The sequence below is a fragment of the Lipophrys pholis genome, assembly GCF_963383615.2.
Source record: "Lipophrys pholis genome assembly, chromosome: 12".
Lineage (NCBI taxonomy): Eukaryota > Metazoa > Chordata > Actinopteri > Blenniiformes > Blenniidae > Lipophrys > Lipophrys pholis.
The window spans coordinates 23,532,586-23,558,141 of record NC_137641.1 but is presented as its reverse complement, the minus strand read 5'-3'; the positions used below and the strand labels follow the sequence as shown (position 1 = coordinate 23,558,141).

Genomic DNA, 25,556 nt, shown 5'->3' with positions numbered 1-25,556 from the left:
AAACAAACAAATGGTGTCTTACCGCATGCTGCTGCACGTGTCATCCTTCTCAATATATCCTCCCTGTTCTTCTTGGTCTCATTTTGTCGTTTCTGCAAATGGTCCATAGCCCTGGTGTGTATAGGCCGACTCCTACATTTGCACCTTAAATGCTGTGAATAGTTTTTCAGCCTCCATTATTCAACCAGAAGAAAAAAATAAATGAAAGACAGCTAAAATACCCCCTAATCACTGAGATGCAGATTCGCACAGGACTACTATTATCACAGGACATTGGTGTTCTGCGAAATATGGTAGGTATTTTGTGGTGTAATTTTCACTTTACAAATTACAGACTTGGCACTTTTGCATGGGATTAAGATCACAGACATCCCCTGCAATCATTACAAATCGACAGTGGCCCCTAGGTTGTTCTAATCCTGTGCGAATAGGGGTTTTGACACCCCCCAAACAGTAAATTGCGTCACTTAAGTGCATATTTAACTCTACGATCTAGTTATTTTTCGGGGAGAGTTGTTCCCAGTCATTTCTATTCTTAAGTTATGTGTGATGTAATTGAAATTACAGTGATGCATGATAAAAGCAAATTAACGTCTAATCTTTTCATTTGGTTGCAAGTCAGATCATAGAAATGGTAAACAGACTTCACATCAACAGCACAGTTGAAGTTTCAGCAGTCTCACATTGCTTTACACTGTTAGTCATATTCACACACACGTACTGAGGCGGCTGCCATGCAAGGTGTTCACACACCACATGGGAGCAACATAAAGTTTAGTGGATATAGCGCTGATAGCTAACGAATATGTATTTTTTTTATAATTTAGCCGTATATAGTAAACTTTTCTGAACGCTTCAGAAGATCATCAACAATTTATATAACATTATAACTTCACAACGCCCAGAAAGCCGGGACACTTGTGCTTGGTAGATTATTTGTTGTACCAAAGCTTTTGAGTAAAACATTTTACATGGATTTGTGGGATAAGCAGCACAATTGAGTCTGGGCTGCAAAAATGAAGAGCATATATATATATATATATATACACAATGTGAACCCATTAAAGCCCTTTCATAAATGTCCCAAGATGTGACATTTTGATGTATAATGGCATCATATCATAATGCCATAAGTGTGGATGACCTATTTATTTCCTACAATTTCCTTTCTATAGTCTTTTGTGCCAAAGAATGAATGTATGAAAATCTTCTGACTGCTTGTATTTTCTTCTTCTTCTTCTTTTTGCTTGTTTGTTTGTTTTAAAGGTCTCGTAAAAAAGCAGCCCATAATCTAACAATTGCCTCCCTCACCTCGCGAGCGAGCCAAGGCTATTAGATTTATCCGCTTTCTCAGCAAATGAGAGCTGCTGGCAGATCTGCTCACCGAGCTGCAGCCCCGAGGAAAATGGCCTTGTTATGTTCACCTTTGGTCATCTTAACCTAGGAGATGCTTTTAGGGAATCTGCTCTGCGGATTGTTCTGTAGTTCCTGCCTTGCTGCACCGCGATGGTGCCCAACAGACTTCATTATCGGGGACAGCAGAAACACTAAGCAAATTAAGTAATATTTAGGCCTCTGATTATCTACTGTGAACTAATCTTTGTTTGTCAAAAAATCCATTACAATAATTATGTGTTGATGAGTCTTAAAATGCGTTGTGTTTTGGACGCTCCCAAACAAGGCTATATTCGGCTACAGCACAGCGTTTGCCAGCCAGTCAAAGGCAGGCCTGCTAACATGCCTTTCAAGATGAACGGCTCCCAGTCAACTTTGGCAGCGTAGTCAGAAAATAACATTCGTGTGAAGCTGTGTGTGTATTTCTGTAAGGCGCTTTGTGTTGGGTCAGGCTGCCCCGGTGGAAGGCTTTCTCATCAGTTATAAAGAGGCAGCTGGTGACTTCATGTGTGTAGGTGGAGTCAAACGGTGGTTGCATTCAATCAGGAATTTGGAGAGGCAAAATCAGATAATAGGTGAGTTTTAGGATGCTATTGTTTTATTAGGTTTTTTTTTTTTTTTGTAAATTTCACTGCAAGGCACTGGACATGCAACTTTTCCCTGTGATCCGGTTGTGTGAATCATTCCGATTGTAGCCTAGTCTTGAAATATGTTGATTTCACCTCGACTTAACAAAGCATAGTTTCTGCCTCAGTCCTGCGCATATACCTTCCATGACCCCCCCCCCCACCACCACCACCACCACCACCACCACACACACACACACACACACACACACACACACACACACACACACACACACACACACACATTATATAGCTGTATGTGAATCCTCGTGTTAACCCAAGAGCTGGAGCACAATCGCCTCACGGCTCCCTTTGGAACTGAAACTCATTGGCATCAATTAGGGATAATCTTGTTCAGTGATCAGGCTTTAACGATTGGTCTGAGAGCAGTAAAAAAGAAAGGTAAGTCAGCGTCAATGAGCATAGCGTTTACTGATTGACTCGTGAAACCCCTCCAGCCCCTCTTCTGCAATTACCAAGGAAATCTCATCAATACGCACGTTATAGGTCTTAATTTTCTCATTTAAATTCAGTCTGGTCAGGACAGGAAATAAAATTACAGTGAAAACAAAAGGATTAGCTACTTTTCAATCGATTTTGCAGTCAGACCAGGAAAACACCTCTTAAAATTTAGACCAATCAAGCTTCTCCACCTTCCTTATTGTTGTGTGTGTTTTTTTGCTGTGTGTGTGTGTGTGTGTGTGTGCGTGCGTGCGTGCGTGCGTGCGTGCGTGCGTGCGTGCGTGCGTGTATATATATATATATATATATATATATAATCAAAATAATTGCATTTGTGTATGTTTTTTTTTCCAGGAAGTAGTTTTGTGGTGAGCATGGGCAGTTTCCTGGATGTTTCTAATTGGCTGAATCCGGCCAAGCTCACTCTTTACTATCAGACCAATTCATCCACGCAGTGGGTCCAAGACTACTGTGGCCAGCGGACCACCGAGCCCTGTGAGCAGCTTTGTGACCAGGATACAGGTGAGTGCATCATCAAAATGTGTATTACTGATATGTTTTTTTTTTTTTTTCACAGTGCAAGGCAATGGTTCCAAACTTAGGGGGCGCCAGAGATAACAGCGATGGCTTGAGGTTTTGTCAAGGTTCGCTTAGCACATATCTCAGTAATTCAAGACTTTTTTAGATTATAATGCAGATGAGTCAACAATGATTGAAGGTTTTACAAACCTATGGTGAAGATTCAGATTTTTGTCATTGAAATTGTTTTCTGAACTTTTATTTGCAAGTGGAGAAATTCCGTGTTCCATATCAACTTGCATGTTTTCAACAACTCACCTCCACAGAGCGGATTTACTTCCAATGAGATAACTAGCTTTTTATGCGGCATCTTGGTGCGATAAAATGTTTTATTTTGATTTCTTTTGTCTGCGAACTCTCACTAAAACCGGTATACCCAGTGGGGATGCTTCATACACCAGTTACTTATGTTTAAACTATCTTCTCTTTTTTTTTTTTTTTTTTTTTTTTTATTTATACTCCATGCAATGTTGAATTGGACCCTCTGACCTGTTTGAATTTGACCATAGGTGTGATACACCTAACTAAAAGGATACGGGTTGTCTTATATGTTTCTGAAATCGTGTGTGTTCATCAGTTTTGGCTCCATTACACGTCAGAGATCAGAGAGAGTGTACACTGATTTTCTTGGAAGCAATCTGGGGGGCTCCAAGGGATACGTGTTATGGAAAGAACTGGTGCTAGGGATCCCGTCATTTGGCAGGTAATATAGTACGGTCACACGCTTGATTTCCCCATGTTGTTTGACTGATTGCATAACAGTCGGTGCATTTAGTTTCTTGATCAAAGTGAACATAGGGTCTTGTAATATGCATACATTTTTTCAATTATCAGTGAGATTTACACAGGTCACTTGATTTTGAATGGATGGAAATTAGTTCGCAGTGGATGTAGAGATTCAAAATGAGACACTAAAGTGCTTAAAGGGTGAATTAAATTCTTATATCATGGCATTGAGCTCATTTAAAATTCTATACACTGGTGACAGATTGTGATTCAGACACTCATCTCAAGTCAGACACTGTTGAGTATGTGGAGATTAGAAGAAAATGCATGCAATAATGGTTCTTTTGTGTGATGATAAATACAAGGACACAGACACCCAGAATCCCAAATTAGGAAGGATGACTTATTTTTAAATTTTTTGTTATGTGCCACAGGGTTTCCTACATAAATGCATTTCAGTGTTTTTGATCTGGAACGAATGCTTTTAAGAGTCTGATCTAACAGCTTCCGACCGAAACACATATGGTCAAATTAAAACAAGGGAAAATACTGAGGTTGGTTGGAGATGATGATTAGGATGGCGCTACTGAAACTGTGATGCCGTCACTGTCATGCATTAATGAGCAGTATCAAATCTTCGGAGAACTTTAAATGTGTCGTGTCACTTCCAGTTTACCAGCAGTGGCTGGCCAATACAAAATTCATGAGCAGCACCACACCAGTCACACTTTCCGAACCTCTCATTGTTACAAATTATCACAGAAAATCTCAAGGCTGCCCATCAAATTTGCTTGAAAGTGAGATAATGAGAAGAGACATTCCACGCTGATTGACTGCAACATAAACAAATTCAACAATGTGTTTCAGGAGGCTATGCACCCATTCATGAGGCCACGCGAATGTGTTAGTGCAGGTTTGATCAATATTTTCAAATACAGAGGTAGAGATTTTGTAATATCTAACACTATCCGCCATAAGCTAATTTTGTCTTTTCGGAGCACAAGAAGAGGGATCGAGTTGTTTAGTGGTCCTAGTTGTAATTTACACGTTCATGTGTGTTTACATCTGTTTGCCGAGAGGCTTTTAGACCATTCATCATCCTTATTTACATCCATCTCACAGCTGGGGGAAATCCCAGCTCACTTAGGGCAAAAGGAAAGATGCAAGCGCCCATGCCCGGAGAGAACATGCATATTTCAAACAGAGAAGGCCCACCCCTGAATCAAACCTGGGAGGTGATTGTGCACTACAGCCTCTTTTCGTGAAACTTTTTATAGATTTTTTTTCTTTCTTCAGTCTGTGGAAGCAGGCCATATCATCCTGAGGAATCTCGTGCAAAACCAGTGAGAACATGCAAACTTCACACAAAAAGGAAGCACAGAAATGATTCCTGATCTTTTGGGTATGAGTTGAGATTGGTTACCCCGAATCCACTGTGCAGAATGTCCTTAAGGAATAAATGAAATAGAAATTTTAATTATATTCAGAAAAGATGATGATTGATGTGGTACTTCAGCTTCAGTTTGAACTCACTTGCAATAGGAAAAGTTGTGCATGCACAGGGAGAATGTGCAAAATTCATGCAGAAAGTCGCCAGGCGTGTTCTCCACCAGCTCTCCACCATGCACAGGTCATTTTTAGGCAATAAACAGAAATTGGCATTTTCATTATGTTTACGAAGAATTACGTTTTATATCCATTCTATCCATTTAACTGAAATTCTAACTTCACTTTCCTTTCTGCTTTATGAGCATAAAGAACACAAGGCTGAACTGTGCTTGCTTTTCTGAAGGACTCATGAGTAAATGCACTGGTCTTTTGTAGTCCTCATGTTAGCGCTCAGTGCTCCAATCAGACAACAGCATCCCTACAATGTAAGCAGGGTTGCTCTGTGTCTTTTGTCGGATCCAGAAAAAAAATAGTCACCAAGCCGTCACTGCAGCGTATACACAATCAGCCCATACGGTTTCCCACCGAGTTGTGCTGACATTTAAACTATCGTCAACAAAAGCTGAGCATGCAGCACAATGATATTTATCTTTCCTTGAGTGGCATAACTCCCCTGCGTTTTCCGGGCCCAACTGGATAAAGTCTAAGCTCATTAGAATGGATTACATCTGTAATGTATGTGGAATTTATGTAACCCTGGTCAAGGACATGTTGAGGGCTGATGCATTATGCATTAATGCCCCAGACACTCAATTTAGTCGATGTACATGCAGGAAAATGCCAGAAATCAAATTGGTACATACGTGTTTACTGATTTCTTGATGTTTGGAGAGGCCTGTGTCTGCAAGGGTCCCTGCATGATTCTGCAGTGCGAGGTCATTAACCAGTTGTAATTCAATTCCGCAGTCATTTGCTCATCTAGACATTCTCATGTTATTACTACGACTGTCAAGCTTCATCTTCTCATCTCTGCCCATTTATTTCTCTTTTCATCTGTCCTTTTCAGCAGCAAGATTATTTGATCGGTAATTTCCCTCAAGTGTGTATCTCCTCAGGGCAATTGTATCCATACGGCAGAAACATTAAAGGTGCTCTTCAAAAGAGCTTTCTATTTCCATAACCCTCCTCCATCATGCATTGCAGCACAGCCACGCTCGCAGGTATTGAAGAGGAGAAATGGCTGAAACAATATTTGGTTTACCAGCTTTTTTGAAAAGTGTAACATAAAATAAACCTGCTGGAGATGGCCATTCGGACCGCTGCTATTTAATTTTGGCACATAATTTTGTATGCATTTATGCATACTGATGAAACTGTGTCATCATTCCTGATGTTCACAAGACTATCGCAGCATAATCACCCATGATATAACTTGCAGGGAATGGACACCAAAGGACAACGCTTTACAACTGGCCGCTGCATAGATTGATAGTTAGCTACACCCATGACTAAAATCTTGAATAAAACTGATAATAATGTAGGTGATAAATCCACTGAAATATAGCCCAGCCTGTTCACCTTGGTGTTGGGGTGCAGCTTGTTCGGCACTTCCCATAAATTACATTTTTGTATTGGTCTAATTGAAGCTTTCTAAAAAATCTGGTGATATGTAGTAGTGGTATCTCTTGGCTTTTTTAACGGGGCTTTAAATCTCGTTCTTTGCACATGAGAGAATCTGTCAGAGAATACTGGATAGCAGCTTACTGCAGCTCACTGTACACTCAGTAAAGGGTACAATTGCATTTGCATGCCCAAGCTGCATGCTGGGGCAGCTCGGGTCAGAAATATTAACATTTCATTAAAAACACGGCCAAAGTATTTATCAGGATACAGGTTGTCCCTCATATTTGGACATATAAACAGCCAAGATCGTCAGATTCCGCCTTAGATGCACATAAACATATCTCCACACAGATTTCCATTGTCCAGTGCCTTTGGGCTTTTATTTCCAGCAAGTTATCCCCCCCAACTCTGTTGTCGGCCTTCAGGCAGTTTCAGCATCACGCTGGTCGACTGTCACTGTTGACTACCAGTCGCTGCACCACCGTGCCGGGATAATCAATCCTCTCTGCCTTCACCTTCACCCCATGACTCCGCTGCCAGCGTGGAGGTCAGTGGATGAATGGTGTGATGCAACAGTTTCTACCATTTGTATGCTGCTGGTGCTCCAGCTGACTCTGACGAGATGGATAACATGGGCCGTCTTTGTAACGTCTGACAATACACAAAACTGATCGGAACATGCTGCCAATGGCCTGACAGTACAAGTCCCAGTAGATATAGCATTGGGTTTTTTTTTGTTAACCTCTTGATGTTACCATGTGTAATGCTTTCTATAACTGCTAATACGGACAGAATGATGTGATAACTCCGTTTTCATTCTTACAATGCCTCAACAACACCAACAATGGATTTAATACAGAGATACATCAACAGAGGATAAAATAGGGTTTGTGTTTTCCACTTTTTCAGTTTATGTTGTTGCATCATGACTTCACATAGACACAGCAGTGCGAGAGACAATATTTACAAAGTCAACACATATATCCCTAATTAACACATTCCTTGTACCTAATCTACAAATCGGTTTGATGTTGGATTTTTGATACGCAATTTGGTTCAAAACTTGTTTTCCCCCCAAAAAAACAGATGGGGTTTTTCTGATCCAGGTCAACAGTGTCACACCCCAGATGATCAAACACACAACTTCTTTTTCACTAGAACAAACTAACGGATACACATCAGATCGCAATCGACAGTATGATTTAAACTGTCACTCATCGTGCTGAGCGATGATGTAAACACCCCCTAAACCCAGCAGAGAACTGACAGTTTCACATATATTCATTCTCTCTCGTCCATCTGTAGCGAAGATGCTGCAGCAGACTGAGAAACCAACCATTGTATTTTCTAACTTTCAAATTCAGACGAAGCGAGCACATTGCTGTGAGACAAGTAGGTGAAAATATCGCTTGTGCAGGAGTAGATTGAATATATTCATATTGCTGTACAAGTATGTCTGTACACTGAGTGTTTATAGTTGGGTTTAGGATATCTGACTGTGTATATGGCCAAGGTGCTTTGACAGCTGGACACTCCCATGAAGAATGTAGAAGAATGCCCACCTGCGACAAGAATACAGCTTCAGTCTGAGTCCACCTGAATTTCTGTTTGGCTTTATGTTTGTACTAGATTTATCAATATGATAACCAGTAATGCATCTTCTCGACAATAAGTTGACGCTGAGTCATATATGTTTAAAAAAAATGTCATGAAAGGATGAAAAAAAAAAAAGAAAACATAGATAAAGTGCACTGCCGTGTAATGCTCATTTATATTTTAATGCCCAGATGTAACCGCAATATCGATGAGTTTTGACCAGCAAATGCTGCTTGAGGATCGTCTCTGAAGTTCTTTCTCAGCTCTGGCTGCTGTGATTTCAGCTTACAACTAGCCTCTTTTGTCTGCTTTAGTTTCCCTCCAGTCTATCAGTACAATACGGTTGCAATCTAGGTATTTCTGTTTCTGTAGCAGCATTCTGTTGTCGTACAGTGACATCTAGTGGTGCCAGTTGGTAAGCATGTTACTTCCTAATATAAGTCACATGACCGGCCAAGGAACTATTAAAAAAAAAAAAAAAAAAGTGCAAGTTCTAGTCTGAAAAATGCAATACTTGGGTTCGCATGGCTTCATGTCCGGTGGTGGTCAGCTGAAATTGGCTCCGGAGGCCCTTGACAATGATATAGTGATATAAAATATGGATGAGTGGATAAAAAAAGAATGTAGAATGAAATATATATATTGTGTGACAATGGTGCAGCCACACTCTCAACTCCTGTTTCCAAGTTATTAGTTATTAAATGACTGTTCAATCCACATAGTCACCCTATACAAGTCAACCTGTGCTTCCTGGCTATTGCCCATCTGCCATTATAACTAACCTTATAAAGACCCGGAAACCTCCTTAGCTGTGTTTATTTTTCTCATCTGAAATGATTGCTCCCTGCATCCTCCAGCCTCACCTAATTGAAACTGCAACTGCTGGCTTGTGTATTGTGTATATGCCTGGCTTTAGCCTTTCATTCTCCGTTCTGTTTGCATACACAGAGCCCAGTTACAGATACAGTAAATGAACAGATAGATCAACTAAGCTTTTTCTGTTTTCTGCAATATACAGCTGTGCGTTATTGCAAAGATTTGTTGTTGTATATCCTCTCTTTTTACCGTACCACAGCATTTCAGTGAATATCATATATTGGGTACGAATATCATACAGTGCACACAAAATATTACTAATAATAAACTTAATAGTAGAAATTATATAACAAAGAACAAAAACAAAAAAACACATTCTATAGCCTGCAAACACAGGGAAATACATAGCTATGCTTACCACGAGTCTGATATTAGCACATTTATAATTGAGCTAAATATTTTGGCTGCTTGTCAGGGAAAGTATTTCATACGTCCAAAGAATCCCTTTAAATTCAATTTGAGTACTTTGCGTCAACAATGTTTATTTTTCTGAGAAATATTTTGGCAGTTCACAACAGTCCAGCTTAGTTTTTTCCTAGCCGCCTTCTCAACTCGAGTTGAGCTTTATTACTATATACAGTATATATACACTTATTATTATTATTATTATTGTTATTATTATTATTATTATTATTATTATTATTATTATTATTATTATTATTATTATTATTATTATTATTATTAATCTCAGATGGTTAAGATGAACCTGTATAATAAGCTATCTGTCTATTACCTATTATTCATCATAACTAACCTCAAAAGACCTGCAAACCACCTTAGCTGCATTTATTGTTCTCACTTGAAATGAATGCTCCCTGCATCCTCCAGCCTCACCTAATTGGAACTGGAACTGCTGGCTTGTGTAACGTTGTATATGCCCGGGCTTGAGCTTTCCATTCTCTGTACTGCTCACACACACATGCACAAGCACAAACACACATGCCCTCAAATATACTGCTGGGAGAAAACACTTATATTGAATATGCTCAAGGTCTTTGGGCAGAGTGGCTTCTCCACCTGGAAACATTATAATGAACCCAAACAGGCGTCAGGCTAGCAATGGCTCTTTTCAGCACAAACACCATGAGGCCTGAAATGTGAAAATCAACCACACAGTCAAGGTGAATCCTTATAATGACACGCGTCATTTATGACCACTTGTAATACATGTGAAAGCTCTCAAGTGACTGCCACTATTTTACTATTTATCGGTTCTTAATGTAGCACGAAGAGGGACCAAATAAAGGAGGTAGAGAATGAAAACGCAAGAGTGACAAATTTTATTGGCAATTTCATAATGATGTTTACACAGGATGTCACTATCCCCATGAGCGGGATCAGATTGTGTGCCCGTTTAGGCACCTGGAGTGTAACAGGGACGAGACCGGTAGAGCACAGTCAGATAATTGTTGTCATCAAATGGCCATTTGCAATCACAGGTGATTAGCTCTAAATTAGGCCTACAGTATGTTGCAATTATTCAACCATAACTTTAGGCAACATTGAGTCAACTGACTTTATCCCAACCCCTCAGGGCCAGACATGCACAAAAAAGAAAACATCTTATTTATTAAAGCAGCTCAAGGAAATAAAATAAGGGTTTAGATAGGACGGCTCTGTGATGAGATGTGTTCAAGATGAACCAGCGCAGACAACAAAATAAAGTTGTTGTGATATTGAAATTCTGGCTCACAGCTACGAAGTAATACGACTTAAAAATGTGACTTTGGCAAAATGAACAGTACTTAAATGTTATGGCATCACCTTCTTATAAACAAAACATAACCACTCAGTAAGATCAGATGTTTCACGTCTAGATATTTATTGAAGGCAATACATGCTTTGATGGGTAACATGGCTCACATAACCTCTGGCGGTTTGCTAATCATCTATTAATCCAGCGAGACACTCGCAAGAATTAACCTTTGCACCAATACAAATTTGTTCTCACTGCATCTTCTGTACATTTTGCATATTATCTCTATATTGTCGAGTCTGCCTCTCCTCCACGTCTCAGGAAGAAGGATGATGTCCCTGGTCCAGGACGAGAGCACTCAGTGACCCTGTCAGTGAGGGACTGATAATGTCAGGTCTCCAATAAGGACAACAATACTATAAAAGAAACATATTTTATAGGAAAAAATGTAAATCAACCAACCATCCATCCTTTCATCCCTCCTTCCATCCATCCAAAAGCGTAAAACTGTAGCAGAGGGAAAGAATGGATTTATTTTTTTTAAATGGCCAATGCGTCTTTAAGTCAACGTTAAGTCATCCGTCTGTCCGTACATCTTGTCCCCCCGCCTAATATGTCTGATCTGTAGAAGCAGAGAAACTGACTGGAACGGAAGGTTAGTTAATTCTGCGGAATTGTGTAATCAACCAGACATATCTCTTTCTGTTAATTGCCCGAGCCTCCCTTAAATGCATCTGCAGAAAATCTGGAGTCACACTCCGCTGATTGCTTCCAAGGTGTTTTATCAGATTATAGGAAAATTGTGCTTCCAGGCTGGCGCACCTCAGCCAAAGCACGGCAGTGTCGATTTCGTAAACAGGTCTCTCTGTGTCCTCGGGGCTTGTACGTATAGTTGTACAATGTGTGAACCTCTCTTGACCGTGCATCTACACTCCTTATGTATAAGCTGCAAAGTCAAATCAATTATTCAGGCTTCATTATGCCTTTGCCAAAAATGTGTATGGTTAATTAAAGTGTGAACACTCCTCATGTCACAATGAGAAATGTGTAGCTGTAAACAGAAGAAATCATTATATTTGACTCAGATTTTAAAAGCAATATGTCACTGTGAAGGGAAAAAAAAAAAAAAAAAAAACAGAATTCTAAAGGTGCCGCAGAACTATCAGTATGGGGATTTACAACTGTGCATTTTCAGGTAAGGTGTTGGCAGTTGGTGCAACATCACGCAGGTCAAGGCAACAATGCAGGTGCGACAACCTTTGCAGTGACAATGCAACAAGGTTGGACAGGTTTGTTTGTTGGATTGCAGCTAAATCCGAAGCTAAATCTCCGGCTTTCAGTTGACTGACTTTACACCTTCTCCTTTCCAAAGCCGCTATTCACAAAGAGCTGTGTTGTCACATTCTGTTATCAAGATACAGGATCTGCCATTTTAAGAGCTTTGAGGCAAACATATATCAACACATATTATTTGGATTATTGTCAATAGGAAATCCTATTAAGACATAAAAAAAAAAAACATACATCGATTTGCTCATGGACCATAGACCAGCTGCACCACTGCAAGGCAGAAATAAGACATTGCAATTAACATTGTTTTAAAAAAAAAAAAGAAAACTGGACAATATGATGGATCGGTTTAGACCATTTTGTTTATTCAATGTATTCCAATGCTATGTATATATCAGCAAATCACGACAGTCACCTCAAGGCACTTTAAAAGTGAAATAGATTGTTCTGCCTTCTATTCCACTAAAATATCCTGGACCGTGAGTCTTTGTTTGAAAGTAAGCAGGACTTTTTTTTTCCTCACCGTTCTTCTTCAATTTTCAGAATGTTTTTACCCTAGGAACTTTATGTAGAATACAGTTAAATGTTATGTGATACTTGGTGGAATATTAGTTGAAAAACAGGAAGAACTACATTCATAGGTAGAAAATATCATCATATATGTGTAAAAAATTTAATTTTTGCTGATTTTTTATGCCTATAACAAGAAAATGTAAAAATAAAATGTCTCTGGTTTGGAATAGTGGGAGGCTTTCAGGGATCTCCAAGTAGCAGATGTGACATCAGTTAACATGGCAGCCAATTGGATGAAAGTTCATATAAATACTTGCTTGTTCATAGACATAAATTATGACAAAATCTCTACTACAGTGGTGGTTATTATACAAACCAATATGTTAGCAGCAAAACATAAGGAATATACAGCTGCATAGAAATGTGCATAACCATACTCTGATCACGAAATACTTATTAGAATCATTTGTATTGTAATTAATAACATGCAACACTCTTACCGTCTAGGACTAGGAGCTCCCACCCGTGCATAGAACATAAATTTACTATGGGAAGTCCTTTGATTTTAGAAAAAAACATTGTTAATTCATACAATCTTACCACATTTGCATAATTGTATTACACACACAATACTTGGATTTGTTGTGTTTTTCTCTGTTAAAAGCACCTAGAAATGACTGTGTTGTATTTGGTGCTATATAAATAAAGTTGAATTGAATTGAATACATTATTATAATTTAGAAGCATTTATTTGTAATATCATCATATCCACAGGTTTAATTGTTCCTGCAGTGATTCATTGGTTCTCCCAGTAAGGCACTTTATACTGGCAAATGTGTAAGATGTGCTTTATAAATGATGTGGTGCACTTTGTGTAAATTTGCAATACAACCAAATTGAAACAGTTGTTTGAGGAATTAGGGGGATGTATAACATGACAGAATGCAAATGTAGCATTCAGCTTTGTCACTGCCACTCCACTCCCCACTCGCTTTGCCAGCAGTTCATTCAGCGAAGGAACTGAAGTAATTTAAGTATTGATCAACTTTCTGTTGGGAGACTATATTAACATCCAGAGAAGAAATGTTGGTCTTCTCTCACTAAATGCTTTTTTTTTTTTTTTTATTAAACAGAAGTTGAATGTAACAGGTCAACAGCAGACCAGCTTTGCCTGTATTTTATATATATATATATATTTTTTTTTTTTTTTTAGTCAATGTATTAATTTTTAGTTTCAGCTTTGCTGTAAGGGGATTTAGTATTGTTCTTTTTCCACATGTTAACATACATATATATATATATATATATATATATATATATATATATATATATATATATATATATATATATATATATATATATGAATAATAATAAATGAATGCATATCCACTGGTTGGATTTACTAAGGTCTGCATCTGACATCCACGAAGAGGTAAATATAACTAGGTTAAAAATATATGCGAAAAGCAGCTGTGGGAAAATGCAAATGCCAGCATGGTTGCGTGCGTTAACAGAAGGCAGGATGAAAAAGTTTCAGGAAAATGCCTCAAAATAATACATGCCGATGTTGGACCCCAGAATTGTGTCTGGAGACGGTAAACCGTGCTGAAATGAAGCACTTTACATCCTCTGCCAAGCGGCAGCAGCAACAGAGGCATCTGTGGCCAAAGTGATGCAATCCTCGGTGGCAGCTAGTCAACATTCGCTGGACCGCAAATGACACAGGGGCACTTATTACCCGTACCAATCAGTGCGTTTGCAAATTTGCTAATACCACCTGGAAATGTCTACGCACGAGCTAAACCATCTCTCAAAGTGTTCTTTCTGGCATGTGATCCAAAATTAGAGCAACTACTGAATGCCATTTTAAAAGGTATCCTTTCCTTTTTTTTTTTATTCTCTCTCTGTTGTTCATTGTTTAAGCGGAAATGTGTGTTCTTATATTTCAAAAATATGGTGTACAATTAACGCTAGATATTAACGATCGACTGATAAGATAATCTCCTTGCTCTTTATCTTGCCGCTGTTTAAATCTGGGCTTGTGCGTACTTGTCTTCAGATTTAAAGTGGCCCGTTTGAAACTGCATTTCATTTGGTAAGACCTCATACTATAACCGCAAGGAAATGATGTTCGTTGCCACTCTTTTACTGAATCCTGATGGTGCATCAGTCCTCCAGTGAGTCTTAAAGCTCTATAAACTCACCCAGTAAATTATTAAACACTAAGTGATAAAATGTGAATGGTGTTGCCAGGGTGGCCATTACACATTTTTCCAGTGTTATGCCTCCGCATCGGTCAACTGAAGGCAGCCCGGGTGCTTTTATTTTGGGAGTCGTGCTAATAGAGAGGTTGGTGAAGCTATCAATGACTTAAGATTCCCAAATGCATTCATCCACTGAAAATTCATTACATATAGATGCTCCTCTATTTCCTATTTATTATACATGTCCAAATAAAGCCATTTGTTTGGCGAGGACCCTCTAAAAGCTGTATCCAACATGTCAAGGTATATAAGCTACATGCTCATTTGAACATTTTTGGGAAATTACCACTTGCAGCGATGAATGATGAGCGAGTCTGTGGCTGCATGAACGTGCAAAATTAGCAGGCCCGCGCATCAGCGCTGGATTATTGCTGGAAACTTGCTCTGCAGCGTGAGCCGTCTCCCCGAGTGCAGAGAAGTGAAGATCTTGTACCGAGACAAAACTCTCAAGGATGGAAATACTTTAGTGAGGGTGATGAAAGACTTGCAGTGAGACAGGCTGCAAACAAAAAAAAAAAAAAAAACCAAGTTCAATTTTTGTCAGATTTGAGTCAACACATTCCCCGTCACTGATTCAAGGCTGTACTCGTGTTTGAGCAACTGATCAACTCGACGCCGCCACGCTCTAATGCTGACGGGATGGAGACGTCACGTATGTTTTCTGGTGTAAAAAAAAATGTGACCGCCATGATGACTTATTCGCTGCACAATCCAAAATGATGGCTCGCACAAAGTTTGGGAGGAATTTTTCATTTGATAGTGATTGTGTCACTATAAATTTACTGGACAGAAGTGACTGAAATGAGGCACTATAGCAACAGCTCCATCGCGCATAAATGAGGAGACCAACATGACTTGCTCCGTAATTTATTCAACCATTGAGGATATATAAATAACTCTCTTTTTTCGTTCTTTTTTTTTTTGGTTTGTTTTTTGTTTGTTTTTCTGTGGCTCAGGAGAATGCAGCTGTCATGAAGGTTATTCCCCCGATCCCGTCCATAAACACCTCTGTGTCCGCAGCGACTGGGGCCGCAACGAAGGGTAAGTCCCGTCGGCTCAGTCTTCCACTTACTTGTACTTCAATGACCTGACAAAGGATTTTATAGTCCCTTCTCCATTAGAGCACTATATTAATTTTATGTTTTTTAAGAAAAAAAAGAGGCCATTTGGTCGCTATGATGGATGGTCCATATTGAGCAAGTTACAAGTCCCCGTAAATTAACTATTAAATTAAATTGAGACAAAATACATGAATTGGCTTAAAATTGCAGCCATACCTACACAGACACACAAGGCTAACTGATCAGGAGATCTAAAAAATTGAAAGTCACTGGAAAATAACGGAAGCAAACGAGCCTTTTTCCCCGACTCTGACCTTGTTTGACAATTAGCTGGCTCCCCCAATCATGGGTCCCACATTGTTATTCAGCTGCACCTGTCATCTGCTGGATTCAGTCCAGTCACTGATCAGATTTCTACTCCCCGGATTTGGAGGAGTAGCAGCAGACAAACAATAATTGTATCCCGCTCAAAACATTAAATCACAGAGGTTGAGTTTTTCCGGTGATATGGTTTGGTCTTGCCCCATATATATATCTATGTACATACAATTTGTCGTGCATTCTACGACATTTATACATGCCGTGGCATCACCATGTATTCATGAACAAATCTTTTCAATCTCTTTTATTTTCTTCTTCTCCCAAGTCCTTGGCCGTATGCTACCTTGGAGAAGGGCTACGACCTAGTTACGGGAGAGCAGGCCCCAGAGAGGATCTTCAGGTGAGTTCTTCACTTCTGGTGGATCTCTTGAGTGCCTGACCAGTACTTACCATCTGTGACTTTGTGGACACTACATCGAAGCGGTGGCGGCGCTCGTGGCTTCGGCTTGTGCGCGCGTCTGTGTGCGACAGAGCATAGCGATAAGCAGCTGGCAGATACACGTACACACAGTTGGGCAGATGCACAAATATACCCCACGCTGGGGCAAAGTCTCACACAGATTGAATCTTGTGGGTGGAGAGTGGCCCCGGGAGCGGTCCTGGGTCGAGTCCTTTCATGCTTTTACTGCCATTTTTGTTACTCTTCTCATTCTTGATGGGGTCATCGTGGCTGACATTTTTCAAGAAGTGCAAAGCCCAAAGGACACATTCACCATCACCCAGCTGTTCATTTTGGAGCTTTCTTAATACTCCCTGCTACCAGCCCAACACTCTTTTTCACTTTTTTTTTTTTTTTTTTCTCTGTGACTTTAAATAAAAAAAAAAAAAGTTGCTATGCTTATTTCTTCATTCAGTGTTTTTATCTGTGGAAAAAAAAAAGGCGTGCTAAAGAATAGGCTTTGGTTTTGTGGAATCTATCTTGATTTCACGGTCCCCACTCCTCCAGTATGTAGGCCGGAACAGTTCTTTGTCACAATAATCTCGCTCCTCTTCACACTAACCTTGCAGAGTTAGTTTCTCAGCCAGAGTCCACTATTAAGAAAAACGACTATACTATAACCACAATATTTGTTCAGCGCAGAAAAAAAATAAAAAAATAAAAAATACACATTTCATCTTTCAGCTCTGCACTCACTGCCAGTTAAAAGCACTATAGTACATTGGTTATGGGACTCAGGCTGCACCTGCATCTTCGCACACAAAAGGCAGCAAGCAAACTTGCTCAGATGAAGCGCGGTGTCAGCCCAGAGTTTGTGAGAGAAAAATGATGAAAGCGCAACCGTATACACATAGAGCTGCAGAGCACGAGTACAGTCAGCCGTGCACACACGGATACAAAAAGCTAACAAAGTGGGTAAAAGACGCAGGAACCAAGTGGAAAACCTACACTGAGTTGGAAAGTTTGTTACATCGGAGCTGTGCTGAGGAGTCGGACAAAATACTCTAATGCTCTTAAGCCGGACAGATTCAGTCCTACGACAGGGAGAAGAGGAGCTCAGTGGCAAACACGGATTGGTTGCACAGAGGGAAAGCTTTATAGGAAGCCGGTTCTGTCTCATCCCTTTTTCACTCTAAGAACAGCGAGAAAATGAGCATCCTGTGATCTGAAGGGCTACATTAAGAATAGACTTGAGTCAAATTTATTTTGAGCTGTCAGACAGCGAGGGCAGGACGGGATGACTGTAATCATTTGATTCTTCGATTCCACAGTCACCAGTGTTTTGTACAAGCATGTAGTCTTGGAAATTAGAGTAGAGTGCTCCAGTAAGCAGGTAGAACATAGAGAGGCTTGTTTCTCTGGTTGTATGTCGGCAACATTTAACAGTGAAAGGTGAACAAAGATCTATGATGCAGCAGTGAAATTAGATCACGTGATTTAATCTAATGCTATAATGTTTGCCAAGAAAATTCATTGATGCGTGATTTTGCACCATCTGACATTTTCAATCTGAGATGTCCGCATGTATTAAAAGCGCATAAAGCGCAAAACAGCCTTGACTTTTCACAAGGTGTTGTTATCCTTCAGGCAACAAGTCCACCCCCCCCCCCCCCGCACACACACCTCACCCCCGCCCCCCCTGCTGTGGGTATTCATCTTCACTCAGGAAAGCATCTCTGATAAAACCATATTATTTTGACACCATGCTGACCAGTCACCATTAGTATACAGTACTTGTCATACACACACAACATGCCAAAGTGCTGCAGCACACATTACGTTTAAAGAAAATGAAGACAGAGCTTTTTTAATCAGGTATAAAGAAAAACCCAGAGCTCCCCAGCTTCTTCTAATGTGTTCCTCTAAATCCAATTCTACACCCAACTGTGCCATAGATGGACCACATGTGAGTGTAATGGACTAATAGCTCTCCATTGAATGTGGTGCTACCGTGGTCGCAACATTAGCTGAAAAATACAGTATTGCTTTCAGATAAATAAACAATAAACTTTTCATCAAATGTGTTCACCTATTGACTCAGAAATGTATTGTACATATATTATTTTGGGATATATAACCCTACATGTCCATCACTCCAAGATCAATATGCTCCTTTAACCTACCTACCCATGCTTTAGTATACCTTCTCCTAATGTAGAAGCTTCAAATTATTAACAAAATAAAAACTGTCCACTTCCATTCATATGTTTGCATGACATGACACAGGTTCACAACTTTAAACCAAACAAAGATCATGCACTACAATTTTGGACTGTGAGAGGAAGCTCTAATGTCAAAACATGCACAAGGATAACAAGCAAATTCCACACAGAAAGACCAGGACTGGGACTGAATAGGGGTTTTCTACATCACTGTGCATCCCTCTTAGTGGCATTCATATGGAAATATACAATGTTTAAAAAAAGAAATCTGTAGAAATGTCCTAAGTCTTTAAAGTCTACTTTAAAAAAAAAAATGTTTATAATATGGTTGGATAGTATTTCTTGTCTCTGCGTCGCACAATATGCACTTGGGTGTGCTTGCTGTACGGAATGTCACAATGGAGCAGTGTTGACGTTCATTTCTGTCTTGTGGTCATGTCAACACAGATCATTCTACAGTCTGGGCCAAGGTTTGTGGCTGCCAGTCAGTAAGAGCTTTGTCGTGCCACCGGTGGAGCTGTCGATCAACCCAGTCGCCAGCTGTAAGACGGACGTGTTGGTTACCGAAGATCCAGGGGAGGTCAGGTCAGTCTGGGACAGCGCGCAGCTCCACACTTTTTTTACTCTCCGAGGTGGCCACACTTCGTGCATATTGAATTCTAAACCTCTGCTGAACAGCTGGAGTGACACAGAAATACTTTGTAAAGCTTCTTTGTGTCGTGTACTGTGTAATCCCCAATAATATGGCTTTATAAGAAAAAAAAAGAAGAAGAGGAAGAAAAAAAAGTCTATGCCGTCTCTGGAAGACCAGCCATGTGTCGATATTACAAGTCTGACTTTTTGACACAATTCCATCACACATGACAATCCCTACAAACTCAAACTACCACTCAAACTGACAGTGCGAAATGTACCTTGCCTCTGGCATTAACAGTGGGAATACTGTATGCACCACATTTGTATGTGTGCTAATAAATATGCATCCCAGCAGAAGCATTTGTCCACCTTGCACCAATGGAGAAAACATATTTGAGGTTCTTGAAGTCTCCAGATGTTATCAATGTCAAGGTTCACTGTTACATTTTAAGCGACATTGATAACTCTGGCTTTGTCCACACAACAGGGACCAGGAAAAGAAACCCAGACAAGACAGTTGTGTCAACAAGGTTATGGATCTGGCAGTTCCGCGACGCGACGACAAAATATTGGCAACGTAAAACTTGTGTTTTTCTAAGCCAACCAAACAAACGAGCACTTGGCGCACACGCCAAACGTGGCTGAACAGCACAAAGCATGTCAGAGCATCGGTTACAGATTAAAACAATCACCCATCTATAAAATCCAGCTGACATCAGGCTGCAGTAATGCTCCATCTGAAAAACCAGCATTATCGCTCACTGCTGCATAAAGATGCTGCACATGTCCCACGCAGTGTAAAACACAGACTTATGAAATGAAACAAATATACCTCTGAATCCTGATAATGCATTAGTTGTTTTGTTGCCCAGCAAAGCGACACAAATCCATAAGATGATGATTCGTTCCTGCCTCATTAAGCAAATCCTCAAACCACGCTCTCTGAGGAAGTGAATAAATTGATCAAGCGCTCGCAATCTGGAGTTGCACAAAGATCGCACAACTTGACTTTTTGAATTTTTACAGCAATAATCCACTTTGGAACATTAATGCAGCCACTGGCTCACTTCCTTCGTTCAGTCTATGGGGTGTCTAAACATTTTCCACAGGGGAAAATACATTAAATTATGTGATTAAACATCATTTTGGAGTTAAAGGTATGAGCAGACATTACGGTTTTAATGTATGTGGTTCCACCTTTTACGTTGCTCCTATCCCGCTCATTATATCAATGATTTTATTTAAACGGTTTGACATATTGAGCATTTATTTGACCTTAACTCTTTTTAGGACACTCCTGGTGTATTCAGGTGTATCTCTTTGTATTTTATAAGTTCGACATGAAGTTAGGATCCAGGTAGTTTCTGTACAATGACACAAACATTTATCTTCTTTTTTTTTTCTTTCACATTTTCCATTTAGTATGTGCTCTTTGTTTTGCTCTTACAGTTTTTAATCTGGAATGAATGCGTAAATTACCTGATAGAAGCACCGATAAAGGGCTAAAAAAAAAAACTACTTTTGCACAAAGACAGAGATTCACTGAGCCCATTTGAAAAGTACAGTAAAAATACGGTCATCATCCGATTTCTGGAGTTATCAGATTATGTCAACATGTAAACAGCATAATGTGATATGCTTTATCGGACAACAACGATTATTTGATTATGATGAATCGGATTAACGCTCCTATTCTGGTGTACCTTTTAACAACATATTGTGTAGCAGAGGAAAATCGACAAAGAGCTCAAAAGGAGACAAATGCCATTACAGAGGAAAGGGAAAACCTGACTGTCGCTGCCGCCGTGTCCAAAGAGATGAAGGATGTTTTGAAAATTATAGAATGTTTGCCTTTTAATTTACTGTAATACATTAATGTTACAATAGAAATCTGATTGAAACATGTAAATCAGATGCTTTTGCTTAACACATTTCTGAAGTACATGGAATGCACAGGATGTGATTATTTCAATAAGTTAATGTATTTACCTTGTTTTATTTTTCAATGTAAACTGGCTCACTGTCAGAACTTGATTTCCTCAGCTCAAAGTGAAGAAATACACAAACAAACTTGCCGGTTATTGTCCATATAGGGATATAAATAGATACTTATACTGATGAAGTGCCTGTCAACCTGAACTCGTTATGAATGCTGACACTTGCATGAGTGACGCTTAGTATAGAGAGAACTGTGAAATAATACATTAAATATACATCCGCTGGCTAGAAGAAAATAAGTGCCTGACAGTGCAAGATAATGAACTCAAACTTTAGATAAAGACTCTCAAAGGTCACTTTTATATGACACAGATATGCGCATTGCTTGGTGCTTGCTAAGCCAGTTCTATACATACAGTATTCATTGTAGTTGAATTTGCATTTAAACATGGTATGTTCCTGGTTTCTTGAAATAGAAAATACCTATTTGATTTTTTTTTTTTTTTACATTTTTATTTTAAAGTCAGATTTTAAAAAGGCCCAAAGCTAAAACTTATTTCTCCTCTGATTGGTATCTGCTTGTGTTGGTTGTGCTTTACAAGGAATTTCATCCTTGCGGTGCTAAACTTTTTTTTTTTTCCTTTCTTTCTTTCTTTCTTTCTTTCTGGTTAACTGGCTATTGATTTTGGTTGACTCCTCCACGCTCTGTTTTGTCAACAGGGAAAATATCACAGTTGTATTATTTTGTATCCAGGTTCATGTTGTATTTGTGCTCTTTCAGTATCTCTGAGTACCCAAAAGACATGCCTATCCCACCCTTATCATGATTTCTGTATTTTTGATGAGTGCACCGTATAATTTATCATGCATTTCACCTATTTACCAACCCCGGGGCCTGACTCGGTAATCGGCACTTGAAGAGCTACAAAAAGCAGAATCGGTATGAACATGCAGGTTTGAGAAAAGAAAACGCTTTTCAGTTTGCATTTTCTTTTTTAAAAATCAATTTTAATTTTTGTTGCACAAACGGGCGTAGGAAAGTGCCCACTTTCAGTCGTACACATTGCACACGTGTGGTGATGAGTTTGTGGGTACTTTCAACACTTGCAAACAATGAAACAAGGCCCTTACGTCATGCAGGGTGGCACATTACCAGCTTCGGAGTTATTTTGTGGTATGATCCAGATCCAAATCACTTTGGCCAACCTATCAGTCCCTCCATCGTATGCGACTTTTAATAATTAGGGGTAATGTCCTTACTCTTTAAAATGACCACTTGGACCGGTGGACACAGACCGGTACGTACTCGTGCAGCGATTACAGCTGACCTGCGATGACTAAAAGCGCACTCAGTCTGGGGAGGTTTGATCCGGTGATAATGTTCCCCCTGCGAATCAGAAAACTTCGCTCATGCAACAGAGGACAGAGGCAGCAGAAGGAACTTTTATGGTGTTGATGCTTTTAAATCTGAAGAATAATTATTGTCCTCTATCTCAGCTTGACAGTGTAGGTCGACATTTAATACTGTGCGAGGAGTCGCATCATTCCAGCGTGTCACCCAGCTGCTATATCAGACTGGAAGTATTTTCTGCAAGTGGGACAAGCAGCAGTGAACCGAAAATGCATCTGACAATTGAAAAGCTATTTGTTCAGCAAAAGGCTCACTTTGCATTTGCCTTTCATTTGTAACACAGAAACCCAAAATTGCCATAATGAAAAAGTTGACTTTTATTCTTGTTTTTTTTGTCATTTAAAAAGTAATTTTTTCTTCTTCTTCTCAAATTGTATATATATATATATATATATATAACTGCACAAAATCACACATTTTTATCAGTTTAATGAAATTGCCTCGGGAGCAAGGAACTCTCAAATCAGCTGGGCGCATGCTGAGTTTGACATGAGAGAGATCGTAACACGCCCCCTTGATTAAATAACCAGCGATTTACTTAGTGTTGTACTTTGAAATGTATTGTAATCAGTGATAGGGAGCTAAAATGAGGCCATGTGAAAAAAAAAAAAAAACACAATCATTTTCTGTCACGTATGGATTTCATTCTGAATAATTAGAGCTCAACTCACAGGAAACTCTGTTTTTTTTTTTTTTTTTCAACCTCGTCGGCATGAATCGACCTTGCTGGGTTACACATTGAAACTCACTACAAATTGAACACTCAATCAAAGAGCAAGAACCTCACTTGTATTTACTTTGCAGAACTTGCATTAAAGCAGCTTAAGACGTTCATAAGTAGAAGGACATATGTCCATTAGTGTGCATAACTCAGAAATTACTCTCGATTCATTCTAATTGAAATATGTTGCAAGACTATTTGACTTCCATTAAGAGAATAGTGTCTCTCTCTTTAAGTTCAAAGGAGAAATTATATCTGACATTTGAGCTACTGGAGCATTGATCAAGCCTAAAGGATGCTGGCAATCTTTGAAAACACTGAAGAAGAAACACACAGTGTGCGTGCTTGAATAAAAAAAAAACCACTTCAGCCAGAATGATAAGTTAATGTTCTGCATTCAGATGATGATTAGTTCCTGTAGCTGTTAGCACAATCTGTCAGATTGTCATGAATAATGCAGAAAAGTCATTATCCAAAGCATTTTTATTTATTTATTTATTTTTTTTTTTTTTTTGTGGGACAAAATCCCATGAGAGCTGAAGGAGTTTCTGGCTGCTGCACTCTCCCAAAGTGTTTATGTGTGCATTGATGTAGTCAGTTAGTCACGATAGACACGTTGATGTGAAAAGTGGAGAAATGCACTGAGGTTGTGGCTTTTAAATGGATGCCTCTCCGCTCGGCGTCTGCCCTTCTGCTCGCTCACACTGCGCAATTAAATTTATGCCGTATTAGAAAGATAAGTGAGTGTGAAGGTAAGTGTCACCTTAAGAATAGTTTGTTTCTTCAAATAAGCTGGCTTCACAATTATTGGCTCAGTTTACTATAAAACGGGAGTTTAACGCATTTCCCTCTGGGGCTAATAAAGTATTTCTATTCTATTCATGTTATATTCTTCTGAAACAGTACATTCTATCCATAATCAAGTAGTGACAACCAATCTTCAGTATTTTTGCTGCAAGTAGACATATAATAATAAGTCTTTGTTTGTTTTTTTTTCTTGTATCTTATCAGATTTACCAATTTATCTTTTAGTCTATACTATGTGTTGTTTATTGGTTGATTGCTTGGTGTGTTAAACATATATTATTATTATTATTATTATTCATTCATTCATTCATTCATTTTCTTCCGCTTATCCGTTTCCGGGTCGTGGGGGTGACAGTCTGAGCACTGTCACCCAGATCACATTGCACCATTTTTAAGAACCTTCCTGCAGGTGGTGAGCCCACGGGAAGGTGACACCCGGCGTGGGACACGAACCCACTACCCTGAGATTGTGAGTCTCATGCTCTACCAACTGAGCTAGCCGGGGTAGCTCAATAATAATAATAATAATAATTATTATTATTATTATTATTATTATTATTATTTATTTATTTATTTTTTATTATTATTATTATCATTAGTAGTAGTATTATTATTATTACTAGTAGTAGTAGTAGTAGTAGTAGTAGTAATAGTAGTAATATTAGTATTATTGCAGTTTGTTTATTTATTTATTCATTCATTATTTACTTAACATATAGATTTTAATTTGTGATTTATTTTCACTTTCATTGTTGGAAATAAAAAAAAATGTTTAAACACCACGCAGTTTTACAAACTGAGTTCAGATGCACGTAATTCATCGGTTGAACACACTTCCTCTCCCAGAAGCCACCGTGCGTATATGTTTACCACACACATACATACACACTCCCCATCCATGCTTTCAAGGCGACCATGCCAGCAAACACCTTTCCCAAGTGGAATCCCCACCCCACCCATGGGAG

General features: G+C 39.2%; 1 protein-coding gene across 1 annotated transcript in view; it reads left to right on the top strand.

The window, feature by feature from the left end:
• The window catches only part of astn2 (astrotactin 2), a 271,116-nt gene that overhangs the window by 134,630 nt on the left and 110,930 nt on the right, over positions 1-25,556 (top strand). The window contains exons 7-10 of the mRNA XM_080476263.1: positions 2,838-3,005; positions 15,992-16,076; positions 16,743-16,817; positions 19,526-19,663. Of these exons, the coding sequence (XP_080332389.1) occupies positions 2,838-3,005; positions 15,992-16,076; positions 16,743-16,817; positions 19,526-19,663 (466 nt within the window). The remainder of the gene's footprint in view (positions 1-2,837; positions 3,006-15,991; positions 16,077-16,742; positions 16,818-19,525; positions 19,664-25,556) is intronic.